This window comes from Rutilus rutilus, assembly GCF_951802725.1.
Source record: "Rutilus rutilus genome assembly, chromosome: 8".
In the NCBI taxonomy this organism is placed as follows: domain Eukaryota; kingdom Metazoa; phylum Chordata; class Actinopteri; order Cypriniformes; family Leuciscidae; genus Rutilus; species Rutilus rutilus.
Genome location: NC_140222.1, coordinates 46,101,959 through 46,118,676, shown reverse-complemented (window position 1 = coordinate 46,118,676; position 16,718 = coordinate 46,101,959). Strand labels below are relative to the sequence as shown.

At 40.1% G+C, this 16,718-nt stretch overlaps 1 protein-coding gene across 1 annotated transcript in view; it reads left to right on the top strand.

The window, feature by feature from the left end:
• LOC311294797 (NACHT, LRR and PYD domains-containing protein 3-like) overlaps nt 1-16,718 on the top strand; it is a gene marked incomplete at its 5' end in the record, with an annotated part of 57,829 nt that overhangs the window by 9,320 nt on the left and 31,791 nt on the right. The window contains one exon of the mRNA XM_084415825.1: nt 492-662. Coding sequence (XP_084271951.1) covers nt 492-662 — 171 coding nt within the window. The remainder of the gene's footprint in view (nt 1-491; nt 663-16,718) is intronic.

The following is a 16,718-nucleotide window of genomic DNA, read 5'->3' as shown; positions in this document are numbered from 1 at the left end:
ATGAAGCACAACAGTTGTTATCATACAACACACTGGTTTATAGTTATTTTAACTAACTTTCAAAATGTAGTTCTCTTCAACTTCTGCTATAAAGCACATATGCTCTTACATAACTTCACTGCTGAAATCATTAAACCCCCAGAATCTCCTCCTCAAGACAAATGTAAAACTCGTTGTCATTTAAACTATACATCTTAACAAAAATATTTTATATTCAAGCATGTCTCATTTAATTGAGCAAATTATTCACTTAATCAAAAAAGAATATATATAAAATGCTAGTTTTGTCAATGTGCAGCTCACCCTTCTATCTATCTAACTATCTATCTATCTATCTATCTATCTATCTATCTATATATATATATATATATATATATATATATACACACACACTATTTATGTAAAAAATGTAAAATAATGTAAAATATATGTAATATTTGTATATAAAAATGTTCCACCTAATTTCGTGATGTTATTTATTTGTCTTGCAGGCTAAATGATTGTGGCTTAACAGACAAAAGCTGTTCAGCTCTGGCTACAGTTCTTGGATCAGATACCAATCTGAAAGAGCTGAACATGAACAATAATGATCTGCAAGATTCAGGAGTGAAGCTGCTCTGCACTGGACTGAAGAATATAACGTGTAAATTGGAGATACTGAGGTAAGTTGTGTTCCAATAGAAGATATTTTTAGATATTCGTTACTTTTAAATATATTTCTCAGAATAGTTTTTGTTAAATTTTTATGCTTTATTAAGAAAGGGGTCATGAACCGCATTTTTTTATAATGTTTCCTGTGATGCATTTAAAATGTTAGTATAATTTTTACATCAAAAATTGTCATAATTTAGAAATAAAAGGCATTTTTCCTACTCTGATATTTGCCCTCTGATTGGAGCTCTGGTTTGAAGGAGCGTGTTTGCTGTGAGACTTCAGTGTAAACGCCCACTGCTGTGATTGGCTAACATCTTTGCATATGAAATAAGTATTACAAGTGAAACTCTCTTGCACACTTTTAATTTTACAGCTCTCATGCTAATCGTGTAAAGTGTTGATTAAAGCATTATACATAGATCTATGGCATTATATTTATATAGTGGCATGAAAGGTTGCAGTAATGAGCATGTAGCCGATCACAGACATGTTGAGCGTATGAGTGTGATCTCGTCATTGCAAAGAATCCACAGTGAAATGTACTACATACAAATAAATAATACTCAACTGAGACATTCACATTGATGAAAATAAATAAAATAACCACATTCATAGTATTAGGATCTTTTGTAAGGTAATGTTATTTGTGGTCCATCTTGTATAGCTCTTGTCATCTCAACACGCCAGTGGGTGGGGCCAAAGTTGTAATGGTGAAGTAGGCATTGATTTTCTTCTACAGAGGCGGTCTTTAACCCTCTGGGGTCTGAGCTGTTTTCTGGGCCCTGGAGGTGTTCTGACATGCTCTGACATTTGTGCTTATTTCTGTTACTTGTGACATTTTCATGGCTAAAGTCTAATTACACTGTATTCAGCACAAACTCTGCTACAATAATATATCAACAGCATGTGTGTAAAAGTTTGTAGTTTTGAGATAATGACATTTATGCGTGGTTTGTGAAAATACAAAAAGAAATTCTCACTGAAATAAGGCCATGAAACCCATACTGATTATTTCTTCACAAGACTTTTGAAAATTGTATGACGTAGCCTAGAATATTTGCTCTAAAACTATGTGAAAATCACCCTGACTGCTCATTCAGAGAAGACAATATATTGATTTAAAAATTTTACGATGTGTTTTGTGTGAAAAAGCAATATGCGAAGGGGCGGATCATCTCATTAATATGTAAGGCTTTTTACACCTGAGAAAGACAAAGACACTCCCTAATGGCCCTATTAGGAGCTTATCAGGGCCCATCATTCTGACCAACCTTGCACAAAGAATGAGGAGATTAAAAAAAGAATGGCTTTTAAAATTGTTTGGATTTATTTACAACATAATCCAAAGATACACAAAAAAAAAAAAAAAAAAAACACTTATTGATAACAATGATCCAAAGAAAGAGACCTTTGTGCCATTCCTAAAAACATTGTACATACCTTTCATTTCCAAGGTGTTTGATTTTCACTTTACCATGTTCATGTACAGAGACATGTACTGTGAATGTTGAAGTCAGCAGGACTCAGTGGCATCTGGGCCCTGAGAAAAAAAAAAAAAAAAAAGAAAAGTGAACATACTGATATCAAGAGAAAGGCCTGCACGATTTTGGGAATACATTTGAGATTTTTCTGGTTAAAATTGCTTTTTAAAATTCACAGAATACACACACTCACACAAATGTTTCCAACAATATATTATATAATGAACACAAGGTTTGTTGTGCCTTGTAGGTATAGGCTATGCGCAGTGCTGCATAAAATAATAACAATATAGCAGCCTATATACATTTTCAAAAAGATTTCAGTAACAACTAAGCTAGAGAAAAATATATTGATTATCATGTTACTTCAAATGTTTCCATTCGTTATGATGATATGAAATGAGATAATAGTAAAACATGAAGCCGTTTGGAGCGTTTTGCTTTTCCAAAATATGATGCATTCAAACGCGATCGCGATAAAAAATATGATACATTCAAACGCGATCGCGCTCAAATATAAAACATTATGGTTAGGCCTACCATATACATATCTACGTTTGAGCAGATATCCACAAACACAGTAACAGTAAACACGGGTCTAAATATTATAATATTCACCATATATCTAGCAACAGTTCAACTGCAATGTGAAATTTATGCAACAATAACAAACTAATATGTAAGAATTTCTTACCTTATCTTTCTTGTCTTGAAATCGCGTTCTTCTTCTGGGGTAAAGCCAATGTAACTCACGTCTTTCAAACTCGACGAAAAGCAGAGACTGATGAAGTGTTTTGTTTTTGAGGTAATGAGCGCGTTCGCGTTCCATGTGGAGATTTGCATGTGAATATCTTTTGCGCGAGTGGGCGTGGTCAAATTAAAAGTAATTAGGAAGCGTTTGAGAAGCTGGACATCTTGTTGGTTTTATACAAATTACTTAAACAGAGAATATTTATTTTCAGTTTGAATCCGATCATTTAAAAGTACACACTTAAATGTTTATAAAGGTATATGGCTCATAAATGTGTGACAAGTATTCGCTGAGTTTTGTTTCAGTTTATAGACGTGCTCAAGAAAAAAAAGTTCACCGCGACGGAGAGGCAGAACGCACAGCCTGTTTATTTTCTTTATTTTTCAAAAGCACAATGTTTTGATTTGATTGTAAGTGGACACATACAAAAGTAGAAATATCACAGATTCTTTTTTTATATTTATTTTTTCTGTATGACCATAAATGACGGAGTAATTTAAGTTTAAAGTGCTACAATGTAAAAAAAGTCCAGCAAAACGCGGGGGCGCGTTTGCCGACCTCAGAGGGTTAATCACTCTATTACGTCATCAAAAAGCACATTCCAGGACGAGTCGTTCACAGGGCTTGGTAACAATAAATGTTGTTTTTGGAATAACAAGGAAGTTTTCAGTTCTAAAACTTACAGGATATTCTAATGACCTCTTATATGTAAAAAGCTCAAGGAAATTTTGATTTCTTAGTTCATAACCCCTTTAATGTATTTGGCTTGGAGAACTAGATCTGCTACGCTGATGATGCTGTTGATTATTGCTGCTGCTGCTGAGCAAGTATGGACTTGCTACTTGCTAAATACACAGACATGCTGCTGTGATTATGCTGCTGCTGCATAAATAGACATTCATAAATCCCGTAGCAGATCTAGGCTGGTGGAGCTGAGGGATGTTGAGGATTTCAGAGGAACCATGATAGAGCGCTGCAAAACTGGCTCACAGCAAACAATGAACCATACTATTGATAACCAAGATACGAGATTGCCAAGGGAAAAAAAGCTTCTGGAGGGTGTTTGGCTCGAGGTCATGGTGCAAAGGACCCTAGGTTGATTTTACTCCGAACCATCTCTTTAAAGTGTTGGCCAAAACTAAATGGGGAGCTGAGTACTGTCCTTTTGTGACTTTTTCGAGTATTGCTTGATCCTGTTTGGACTATGGGAGCATAATTTATGATTATGCCAGGTGTAGATTTAGAAATTATGCTTTTCCCCTGTTGTTGTTTAATTCACGGGACCTGACATCAGTAATTTTGCCAAGAGATCTCTTATTTATTTTATCATAATATCAAGACATAGGAAAGGTCTTCATTCCAGCTTCTCTGTTCCTCTGGACAAAGAGGTTCGGTTTTATAAAAAACTACATTACCAGAGGAACATATGGTTTCTATTTAACATGCAATGCATCCCATCACTATGCTTTGGTGGAAACTTAATACACTGCATACACATTTCTAGGGCTGAACGATTTTGAAAAATAATTGAATTACCAATATTGCGATTTAATATGCGATTATTTTTTAAGCTCTTTATCTTTTCTATTATTCAATAAAAACAAGCAATAAATCATTGTAAAATAGGAATAGGAATCGTTTCCGGTTACTTGACTGTAACCTTGTTCCCTGAGAAAGCGGAACGAGATGCTGCGCTGCTTAGCGCATTGGGAACGTCTTTAAACGTGACCAGCCGTGAATATAGTGTGTAAACACGTCAATAGAATTGACCCGGAGGTAATATAGCCTCGGTCGGTGACGTCATCGGCGCGCACCCGCAACACGAGGCTATAAATAGATGAGCCACAGGTGCATCATCAGATATTTTGTTTGAAGAGCAGTCCTGGGACATCACCAGCACGGCAATGCAGCGCAGCATCTCGTTCCGCTTTCTCAGGGAACAAGGTTACAGTCAAGTAACCGGAAACGTTCCCTTTCGAAAGCTACAGTCGATGCTGCGCTGCTTAGCGCATTGGGAATGAGAATGCCCACGCCGCCGTGCTTGAAGGTGTCTGGACTCCTTACGGTTGTGTAGGTGTGCTCACAAGAACGCAAGAAAGCCCTAGACATTAGCCTGCGATGTCGACTCAAGGACGTGAAAGGCCGGAGTGACATGAACATCCAAACTATAAAATCTTATGAATGTGTGTGGAGAGGACCAGCCTGCCGCATCACAAACAAACTGCAAGGGGGCACCTCTTGCCAAGGCAGCAGAGGAGGCGACCCCTCTGGTGGAGTGAGCCCTTAGACCCGTTGGCGAAGCTTGTCCGCGCATAGGCAAGTGCAATAGCATCCCTGACCCAATGTGACATGGTCTGCTTAGTGGCAGCAGCCCCTCGGTTGCGGCCCCCATAACAGACGAACAGTTGCTCTGACTTACGCCACTGGCTAGTGCGGTGGACGTAGGCCTGAAGAGCACGGACTGGACACAGTCTATGAGATCTCTCCTGTTCCGGCGACGTGGACGGCAGAGAGCGGAAGGCCTCAAGAGTGACAGGATGTACAGTTGAAAAAGGCACCTTAGGCAGGTAATCAGGATGAGGATGCAAAATCACTTTCACCATTCCTGGGGCAAAGTCCAAGCAGGATGGCGAGATCGACAGAGCCTGCATATCCCCAATTCTTTTCAAAGAAGTTATTGCCATAAGAAAAACCATCTTTAGAGTCAGAAGTTTGTCAGACGCTGATTCTAGAGTTTCAAAAAGGAGTCTCAACCAGACCCTCTAGGACTACTGTTAAGTCCCATGATGGGATATTGTTTTTTACGGGAGGCCTCAGTCATCTGGCCCCACTAATGAAACAAGTGAGCAGAGGATGTCTCCCGAGTGGCACCCCGTCAACCAAGGCGTGGCAAGCCAAAAGAGCGGCCAAATAAACCTTGAGAGTGGCGGGGCATGTGCCTGTTGTTTAATTTTTTTCCTGCAGAAAATCCAGAACTGAAAGCAATCTGGCAGTTGACCGGATCTGCATTATGTACAACACACCACCTTTCAAAGACACTCCATTTGTTGGCATAACTCTTTCTAGTGGAGGAATCCCTAGCACTTAGAATGGTTTCAATAATGGCAGGCGAAAGCCCAGTGTCCCTCAGTTGGTACCCATCAGGGGCCAAACATGAAGGTTCCAGAGGTTGGGCCAGAGATGGAATTTCGTGGCCTCCGTCTGAAACAGAAAGTCCCTCCTCTCCGGAATCGTCTATGGCGAGCCGTTGAGGAGAGATATTATCTCGGAGAACCAAACTCTGGCTAGAACTCCTGGGAGCAGAGAAACTGGAGGAAACGCATACAGGCACATACTGGGCCATGTGTGCGTCATCGCATCCAGACCCAGGGGCTGGGTGACTCAGAGAGAAGTAGAGGGGACATTGCGCTTTCTGATAAGAGGCGAAGAGGTCCACCACCGCTTCGTAAAATCTGGTCCAAATCTGTTTGACTACTTCTGGGTGGAGTTTCCATTCCCCTATCGGTAGTTTCTGTCTGGACAGTAAATCCACTCCCACATTCAGGTGCCCTGAGATGTACACTGCCCTGAGTGACAGGAACTTTTCCTGGGGCCAGAGAAAGATCTGCCTCGCTATTCTGTTCAGATTGCGTAAGCACAAACCTCCCTGGTGATTTATTTAAGAGACTGCCGCTGTGCCGCACTAGGACATGACAGTCTCTCAACTGAGGGAGAAAGTATTTCAGGCCAGAAATACAATCATCAGCTTGAGGCAGTTGATGTGCCAATTGAGCTGATGACCCTCCCATTCCCCTTGAGCTGGACGACCACTTAAGACCGCTCCCCAGCCCATCAGGGAGGTGTCTGCCGTTAGCATTCTGCGACAGCAAGACGCACCTAAAGTGGGACCCAAAGCAAGGAACCGGGGTCTGAACCACATAGAAAGGGAACGAAGCCCTTCTTGGCGTTGATCTCAGCCCCCTAGAGAGAAGATGAGCGTAGATCGATCTCAGTGTCGAAGCGCAAGCTCTTAAGACTGGGCCAGTATCAGCCAATCGTCTATGTAACATGGCTAGGTCGAATGGAGGGACCCGATATTGGTATGCTTTTGCCCCCAAAAGCAAACTTGGGAACCTCCTGTGTTGTGGCAATATTTCTATATGAAAGTATACGTCCTTCAGATCGATCATGACAAACCAAACGTGATGTTGAATTTACGACACGATCGTCTTTACAGTTATTATCTTTAACTTGAGGGCTTTAACTGTACGTTTTAAGCCTCGAAGATCGAAGATTGGACGCAACCCCCCATCCTTCTTGGGGACCAGGAAGTATCTGCTGACTCTCTCTCTGGAAGAGGAACATGTTCTATGGCCTCTTTGCTCAGCAGAGATTGTAGCTCTTGTGACAGTACATGCGCCAGTTCCGGTCTCACGGAAGTGGATACCACGCCATTGAAACGCGGAGGACGATTAATAAATTGGATTCTGTATCCTATTTGTACTGTACTTAATACCCACGCAGAAAAACCTGGCAGAAGTTTCCGCGCTGCCAGACTCTCTGAGAGTGGTATCAATTTAACACTTCCTTTTGAGAGGATGTTAGATGTTCCGTGTCCTGGATGACAGCAGGAAGCAACAGAACATCTAACATTTGGCTGGAAACCGCTGCCCCCCGAATCACCAGAGGTGGCGAGGAAGTACAGTGGTTTCGTGAGGGTGTCAGGTAGGAGCTGTTTGATTTACATGCCTCGTCCCGTCGGGGCACACCCCCACAGATCTGGGACAAAACAACCCTCAGGATTTTGTCTTAGGTTTATTATGAGGCTGCTGAGTGCAACGAGCAGGTCCCCAGTTTTTTTTTTTTTTTCAAGGGGGAGCGCAACTCGCTACACTCTGCTTTTGAACCCTCCTAAAATGACGATGAGCAAAAAGAAGAGAAGCAAGTGTCTCTTTGGAGTGGCCCATCATCGTATAACCACACACCCCTGCACCCATGATAGTCTTAACCCTCTGGAGTCTGAGGGGTTTTCTGGGCCCTGGAGGTGTTCTGACTTGCTCTGACATTTGTTGTTTTTTCAGTTATTTATAAACATGTTAATGGCAAAGGTGTAAATTCACTCTATAAAGCACAAACAGGGCTACCATCATATCTGATCAACATGCTTGTAAATCTTTGTGTTTTTAAGAGAATAATGTTTATGCGTGGTTATTTGAAAAAATAAAAATGAAAGTTGCTGAAATAAAACCACAAAACACATACTAAATATGTGTACACAAGACTTTTGACTAATGTTGTAATGGATTTTCTTCAAAATGATGTGAAAATCATCCTGTCTAATCGTTCTCATAAAACAATACATTGATTTAAACCTTGTAAAACAGTTTTTTTGTCAGAAGAGGTTTATGCATGGGAGGGGTAATGGCTCATCAATATTAATGAGATTCAGACCAGGGGTGTGACATACACTCCCTCAGTGGCTAATGGGCCATCAAGTGCCTGAACAAAGAAGAGGAGATTCAAAGGTTTTGTTTTTCAATCTGTTTTATTGTAATTCCTCTATGTGGAGGAACTAAATGTTCTAAATTTGCAGGTATCTCACAGTAAATGCATATGCCCCGTTGATGGCGGGCTCTAAGCAAAATAAAGCAAAATAATGCAAAATGAGCAAAAACTAAAATAAAGGCAGATAGAATATAGTTACATGTCTTGGTGCCATTTTTGAAAACAGTTCCTGTTCAGCTGAAGACACAAGTGAACATTACATGCCTGGCATTTCCAAGGTGTGTCCTGCCTTTTACCAAGCTGTCCTTTGCAAAGCACACAGATCTTGCGACCAACTGTGCAAATGTTCTTTGCATCTGAGCTCAGCTCAGCTCCTGAAACAACATCAGGTCTAACATCTGTAAAATAGTGGGTAAATATGTACTTACTCTTTCTGATTTCTGTCTATGTTGCTGCATGTCCTCTTAGTGCGAGTTGCAGAACCTACATCATTCCTTTCAAAAAAAGTTAAAAACTATTATTATCATATATTTTAGAGTACTATTCCAGCACATGCACAACTGATGGACATAGCATGCTGATAAGATAACACAAAGAAAAAATATGTAACATTATCAACCAACCTCTAAAAATAAAGTCATACAGCCTCATATTGTAAAAAAAAATTTACTAACATGGGTAAATATGTACTTACTCATTCTGATGTTCGACTGTGTTGCTGCGCGAGTTGCAGATGAAGGTGATGCAGCTACATTCCTTTTTTTTTTTAAGTTGAAAACTATTATAACATAAATATTTCAAAGTATATTACCATTAGTCTATATGAATAACTGATGCGAATAATTGTAGACACGTGCTGTAGGCATATATTGCGTGTCAATGGGCCATTACGGAGATAGCACAACGCAAACATTAACACATTTGCAATTCATCAGCTGGGCATATTTACACATTTCAGCACATACACACATTTGCAATAGATATTTGCAAGCACTTTTCGTTGATGATAATGAGGCAGCATAAACACTAGTCAAAATATAATCTAAACATACATAATATTTTCTAAATTAATTTCAAAATCCTAACTTTCATACAGGCCATGATCTAAGATCATGCGCAATCGCGAGACAAATGGAGTGGGCAGACAAGATTTTGACCATTTCATTAGGTTTATTTTTTGTATAAAGCCTTTCTTTAAAGTGAATTTCGTTTTGTATTAATTGTATCTTAATTTTAATAGTTGTTTCATCAACAAATTGCCTGTATTTAATACATAAGAATTAAAAATAGCAGGCAATAAAGCTCCGTGTCGGCATGTGAACTGGAGCTCGTCTCATAAATGAACCCAAACTCATAAGCTTTGCCTAAAATACCAGAGAAATATATAGAAAGCTCGAAATGTGTTATTTTGAACAAAACTATTAAAAACGAAAGAAAACAGACTGCATGAAGCATCTCTCCTACTTTATACAGCAGCCTAGACCATTTAAATATAAATTACTCTGAATGACAAGTATGGAAATGGTCCAACCAGTAAAATATGTAGCCTACGTTTATATAAAATAGCTTGTCAACTTATGCAAGTAAATGTAAAAAGACTTACTCATCCGAAATATTATCCACGGCTGGATCAAGTCGCTCTTCAAAATACAAACGTTCGTCGTCAGAGTCCTGCTCTTCTTCTGAGGAAAAAGTGAACTCGTCATCACTATCCAGGACTAGCTGAAGTGCTTCTTCACCAGTAAATCGTGTCATCTTCCAACGGCGCAGGAAAGTGAATGAATGAAACTTGCTGGTTTTAAGGCATTTCAGGGGGCGTTTACCTTATTTTGCATAGATCACCTCAGCTCATTAGCTTATGAATAGCGCGCTCTGCGAGTGGGTGTGAACTCATTACAGTTAATTAGATGAGACGGGAGAAACTGTACTTCTCTTTAGTTTCATACAGATTACATTGCAGGAGAATATTTGTTTTGAATGTGAATTGTTTTATTTAAAAGTAGAAATTTAAAGCTTTCTTTAGACGCATGTTTCATGGTTGTGTGATAAGTATTAGCTGAGTTTCAGTTCATTTTCCAGACTTGTTTCAGAAAGATTTTTGCGGAGAGAGAGTGAGCTGAAAGCGCACCCTGTTTATTTTATTTATTTAAAAATAAAAACAAGGTTTTGATGTTAATGTGAGTGTACACAAAAAAAAAGAAGACCCTCTATAGTTAATATTCATGCATTTATTTTATTAATATGACCGTAAATGACGGATTTTTTTAAGTTTATGCTGCTGCTATGTGAAAAAAATCCAGCAAAACGCGCGGGTGCGTTTGTCGACCTCAGAGGGTTAATACGTCGAGGGCACAAAGATGCACGAAGAACAAGGTTTTCCCCATGAACGAGTTAACGTCATGGAGATCCTCAAGGAGGGCAGTCTAGCTGTAATTCGGCCATTACATGAGTCACCAGGGCCGGACTGGGACACAATTTCAGGCCGGGAAATCCCACACCCAATCCAGGCCATCCCATGGACCCAAATAAAATTTTGAAACACGGACAATCCTATTTTTTCCTAAATTACATTTATTGGACTAAATCCTTAGGCTGGGGCCGTGTAAAATAATTAAAGGCTTTCTCTTGAACAGTATCCTCACCTCCCTTTTCCTTCTCTTCATTTTCCCTAATATCTCTCTGTCTCTCCCTTCCACCAGGATCATCAGCCTCATACACTAAATAAAGTGGAGTACTAGTGTTATATATATATGTGTGTGTGTGTGTGTGTGTGTGTATGTATGTATGCATGTATAAAGTGTGCGTATTTTTCTTGTACCTGTCTCTTCTTCACCTGTCACTTGTTCTGGCCTCATGTTACAAACAGAACTGGCTCCACCTTGGTGTAAAACAACCACCTTATTGTAATTTGTTTGCCCAGAATATACATTTATTTTAGTAAAAAAATCAAAGTATTATATTTATGACAAAATGTTGTTGTTTTCATCTTAAAATTACTTAAATATCCAAAATTTAGCAACACTAGGCTATATTTCATCTTATTTTGCTTCTACATGTCATCTCACTCCCTGGCTGAATTTGACGTGTGATCATTGCACCACAGCTAGTGCTAGGTTGACTGTCTCCACCTTCATTTGATTAAAAAAAATGAAAAAAAGTTTTAAACCTCACAAATGGCCAGACATAATTTTCTAAATTCTCTAATAAAATGTTATTGCATTATTTTTTGTTGATGTCTGCACTATCACTCCTGTCTCCCTGCTCCCAGTACCACATATTTGTCTGCTAAATTACTAATGTAACTTTACACTAAATAATATGAATCTCCTTTAGCATACAGTATTTTGAGTGATGATAGTAATAGGGGCGCTATACCGCTTACATTTGCTAGCAGTTCAATACTAAGTTAACGAAGAAAAAAGTACAGTATTTACAGATGAAACTGACCTGCACTTGAAGCCCTGAACCGGTCAGTAATTTTGCAACATTTTGATGCCTGTTCTCTGAGTGCTTCTTGTTCTTTGTCATTTCCCTCTCTGCTCCACCTGGCCGTTTTCTGTCCATCATCGGGTGCGTGCTGCTCGCATTTTCTGTTTAACCGTTTGGCTGAGGCTTAAAGTCGAATCGTAGCCTTGTCGGTCAAGACTAACAGATTCATCATGATTTTATTTTATAATAATAATTTTATTGAATGACGAATTCGAAAATGATCACTGGTAAAGGTAGTAGGCTAGTATACTTTTTTTTTTTTAAACGCTGGCTGGCAGCAGGCCAAATTAGTCGCCAGGCCACCGGGAATTCTCCCGGTGCTCCCGATGGCCAGTCCGGGCCTGTGAGTCACCACCTCGAGAACCTCTCAAACGTTTTATCATAACGAGAGAAGTGTTCGGAGGCAGCTTCAATTCCTCAGAATTAAATGTGGCCAAAGAACAGCCAGACAATATTATATTATCTATAATACATACATATATATATAATTATATTATATAAATTATTATATACAGTGCCCTCCACAATTATTGGCACCCCTGTTTAAGATGTGGTCGTGGACTTCTAAAAATTCTCCTTTTTTTTTAAACAACATAGAACCCAAATGCAAAAAAAGAGAAAAATCCAACCTTTCATTTAAGTACATTACTTTGGTGGTAAAAAAAACAAACACACATTTAGAAAAAAAACCCTTGCAATCATGTGTCCCACAATTATTGGCACCCCTAACAATTTCGCTGAAAAATTGAATTGATTTTTTTTATATATATATTTTTCTGTAGTTGCTAAAGTTGGTCAGGGTATCTAGGGACTTTTAATTAGTAATTCATGACTTCCTATTTCCCTGGGGTATAAATATGACGTGACACAGAGGCTTAATTCTCTTACCCATTTGTCAACATGGCAAAGACAAGAGAACACACCATTCAAGTAAGGCAGATGTGTATCGACCTTCATAAGTCAGGCAATGGCTACAAGAAAATAGGCACTCGCCTTAACTTGCATGTATCTACAGTCAGAGGAATCATTAAGAAGTTTAAAACAACTGGAACAGTGACAAACAAGGCTGGAAGAGGTCCCAAGTTTATCTTGCCACAACGCACAGTGAGGAGGATGGTAAGAGAAGTAAAAAAAAGTCCTAAGCTCACTGTCACAGAATTGCATCAAAGAGTGGATGCCACAAAGTCTCCAAAACAACCATCAGACGCTCTACATGCCAACAAGCTGTTTGGGAGGCATGCAAGGAAAAAGCCTTTTCTCACTAACACTCACAAACGTAAACGTCTGGAGTTTGCTAAGCGGCACTGGGACTTCAACTGGGATCGTGTGCTTTGGTCAGATGAGACTAAGATTGAGCTTTTTGGCAACAAACACTCTAAGTGGGTCTGGCGTAAAACAAAAGATGAGTATGCCGAAAAGCACCTCATGCCCACCGTGAAGTATGGTGGAGGATCTGTGATGCTGTGGGCCTGTTTCTCTTCCAAAGGCCCTGGGAACCTTGTTAGGGTGCATGGCATTATGAACGCTTTGAACTACCAGGACATTTTAAATAAAAACCTGATGGCCTCTGCCAGAAAGCTGAAGATGGGTCGTCATTGGGTCTTTCAGCAGGATAATGATCCAAAACATGTGGCAAAATCTACACAAAAATGGTTCAGCAGTCACAAACTCAAGGTCCTCCCATGGCCATCTCAGTCCCCAGACCTCAACCCAATCGAAAACCTGTGGGGCGAGCTAAAGAGGAGAGTGCATAAGAGAGGACCCAGGACACTGGATGATCTAGAAAGATTGTGCAAAGAAGAATGGTCAAAGATCCCTCTTTCTGTGTTCTCCAATCTTGTGAAATGTTATAGGAGGAGATTAAGTGCTGTCTTGTTGGCAAAAGGGGGTTGTACAAAGTATTAACATCAGGGGTGCCAATAATTGTGGGACACATGATTTCAAGTTTTTTTTCTCTAAATGTGTGAATTATTTTTTTTTTGACCAAAGTAATTGCATTTGGGTTCTATGCTGTTTAAAAAAAAAGGAGAATTTTTAGAAGTCCACGACCACATCTTAAACAGGGGTGCCAATAATTGTGGAGGGCACTGTATATATACACACAATAGCCTACATATCAGTTCCTCATCCCAATCAGACAAGCAAAAACGGTCTTGATGATAGGCTGTGTTTAAATCTTTCATAAGATCAGCCTGGTATGCCTTTAACACAGCCATGGTGTACAACCCAGTACCAGCCTGACTGCTGAAAATGCATCTGATAATGTGATCCCAGGGGAGAGATAGCCCGCGAACGTCTCTCCAAACTGAGGCAGTATCATATAATCGCGTGCCCTTGCACCCGCAATAGTAGAATGGCTTGATGTCGAGGACACAAGACACAAATATTTACAATCTTTATTTATAGACTGTGAGTTTTTTATGGGACTCTTTTTGTTGTGATCAGAGTAATCTGGCCACTGCATGAGCGATCGCCCCAAGCAGTTCTCCTTTTATCATCACTGGAGAAACGCTCGGAGGCGGCAAACTCACGAGATTCAATGTTCTCTGCCCGAGCTGAAGAAGTGCCGAGGCATGCTTCGGTAGACAGGCAAAAGGACATCGCGTTCTGGAGAGAGAGCGAGCGATAGGGACGCACCGTCTCTCGCTTCTCGACACGCGAGCCCCACGATCATTGTGGGCGCTACCCCTTTGAAATAAGCAAAGCGAACGGGAATCACTTTAACTGTGAACATTCCACTGTGCTCGCAATCACCATGCTCAAATGCAAGGGCAGCATGCTCTTTCCCAAAAAAACAAAGCAGTAAGTGTTTGTATAGTTCTGACATAGGACGAGAACATGAACACTTTTAAACCAGCTTCATATTTTTAATATATAAGCCAACTGCATTCCAAAACACACATGATGCCTTCGTAGAGCATTTGTAAGTAAAATACCGGCGTGCGAGACCGCGCTGGCGTGCACTACAAAGGTAGCATCAAGCAAACTGCGCATATCTCATAGCGCATATCTTGTGCAATGAATCCCGCGAATGTCCTTGTAATTCGCTTAAACTTAGAAAGATTATTTTTTGGAATGTTCAAGTGGTGTCATGTGTGTGTGAGACAAAGGAATTAGAAGCAAGCAGAATAAGGTTGTTTATAAAGCACACGTAGCGTCATCACATATCTGTGTTTAAAACGAAGCTCAGACATAAATCTGAAATTATCTTAATCGATACAGAATCATTGGAGAGAATCTATAACACAATATCACATAAATTTAACATAAACTGTTATTTCCTGTAGCCTATGCCAGGCCTATATGCGTAGCGTACCAAGTTGATGCTTCATCTGCAATACACACTGGTTTACTCTCGCGTGTCACATGACCAGACTGTAATCGCAGCTTTGTGGTTAAAAAAAATCGCATTTCATCATATTGCGATATTATCGCAAATGCAATTAATCGTTCAGCCCTACACATTTCATGTCTCTAACTCTTCCAGCACACTTTCACCCCATGCAGTCTAGCTTGTCCCAATGTCTCTCTCACCCACATGTATTCAAGATCACTATGATTCACAAATTACAATGATTACAAATGATTATGGATACAAATGATTATGGATACAAATATAAAAGTAATAATAATAGTACTGAAAATAATATTAAATAATAAAATTTTAGTATTCACAGTAAATAATATAAACAGATGTTTGACACGGTGCATCATCAGGGATTATGGCTTGCCTTGGGAGCTTTCAGAACTTCACCAGTTCAGAGTTTGTACATTGAAGCCAATGTACCATCACTTCAAAATAGCCGGCTGAAGCGATCATTCCAATATGCTATAACCACGGCCCACGAAAACAACCACAGCTATATATATCTGAAATAAAGGAGGGGCCCACCAACTATTAACTTAACGCTGTTAATACCTATCTAAGTATATTTCCCAGTGTGTTGTCACAAACAATAAAGACCAGAATGAAATGTTTATATCTTTATATAAATTGTTTGTTCTGTTTATGATTTCTGATCTACCGAAAACAAAGCATGAATATGAAAATAAATTGAAATAAACCAGTACACTTCCGGGTTGGAGAGGATGTGACAAGTCGCATAGCTCGGTCTCTCTGCCGAATTTAATCCAAACATAAACGCTAAACCCAAACACAAAGAAAATAGGCGCGCTGAAAGATGTCTAAACAGTCAAAGAACTCTGGCTCGGGCAAATCCTCGACAAGTAAGCAATCTAAAATAACAGATTGTGCCTCTCCCGGGAACGTGGCGGCCCAAGCTAGCACTGCTAAGCTAACGAGGGCAGAGACTGATGAAGCCCGAAAAGATAACACACTCGAAAGGGTGATTGAGAAGCTGGATGATGTGTGCCGTAGTGTGGAGAGATGGAGAGCGGAAATGAGTACTGAGATTGTCGCTCTGAGGACTGACCTGGGAGGAGTAGAGAGGCGTATCCAGACCGCAGAAGCCCGCATCAGCGATACAGAAGACGAACTCCCCGAGTTGAGAGAGCTAAAGGCCCCGAAAGTGGAGGTGGCTCAGATGCATGAGGAAAACGCTCAGTTACGGGCTGAAAACGTGACTATAAAAAGAAAGCTCATAGATCTCGAGTCACGGGGACGCAGAAAGAATCTCAGACTCGTGGGAATTCTGGAGCGAGAGGAGCCAGCAGAGGTTGAGGGCTTCCTCGAATCGTTGATCCAGGAGCTGGTAGAGGTTCCTCAGGTGACAATAGAACGGGCGCACAGGCTTGGTGTGAGAAGAGGAGACGCGGACCCCCCGCGCGGCTTCATAATGAGATTCCTGAATTTTCAAGACAAGGAACGAGTCATGCGCGCCGCCAGGCTTAAGAAAAAC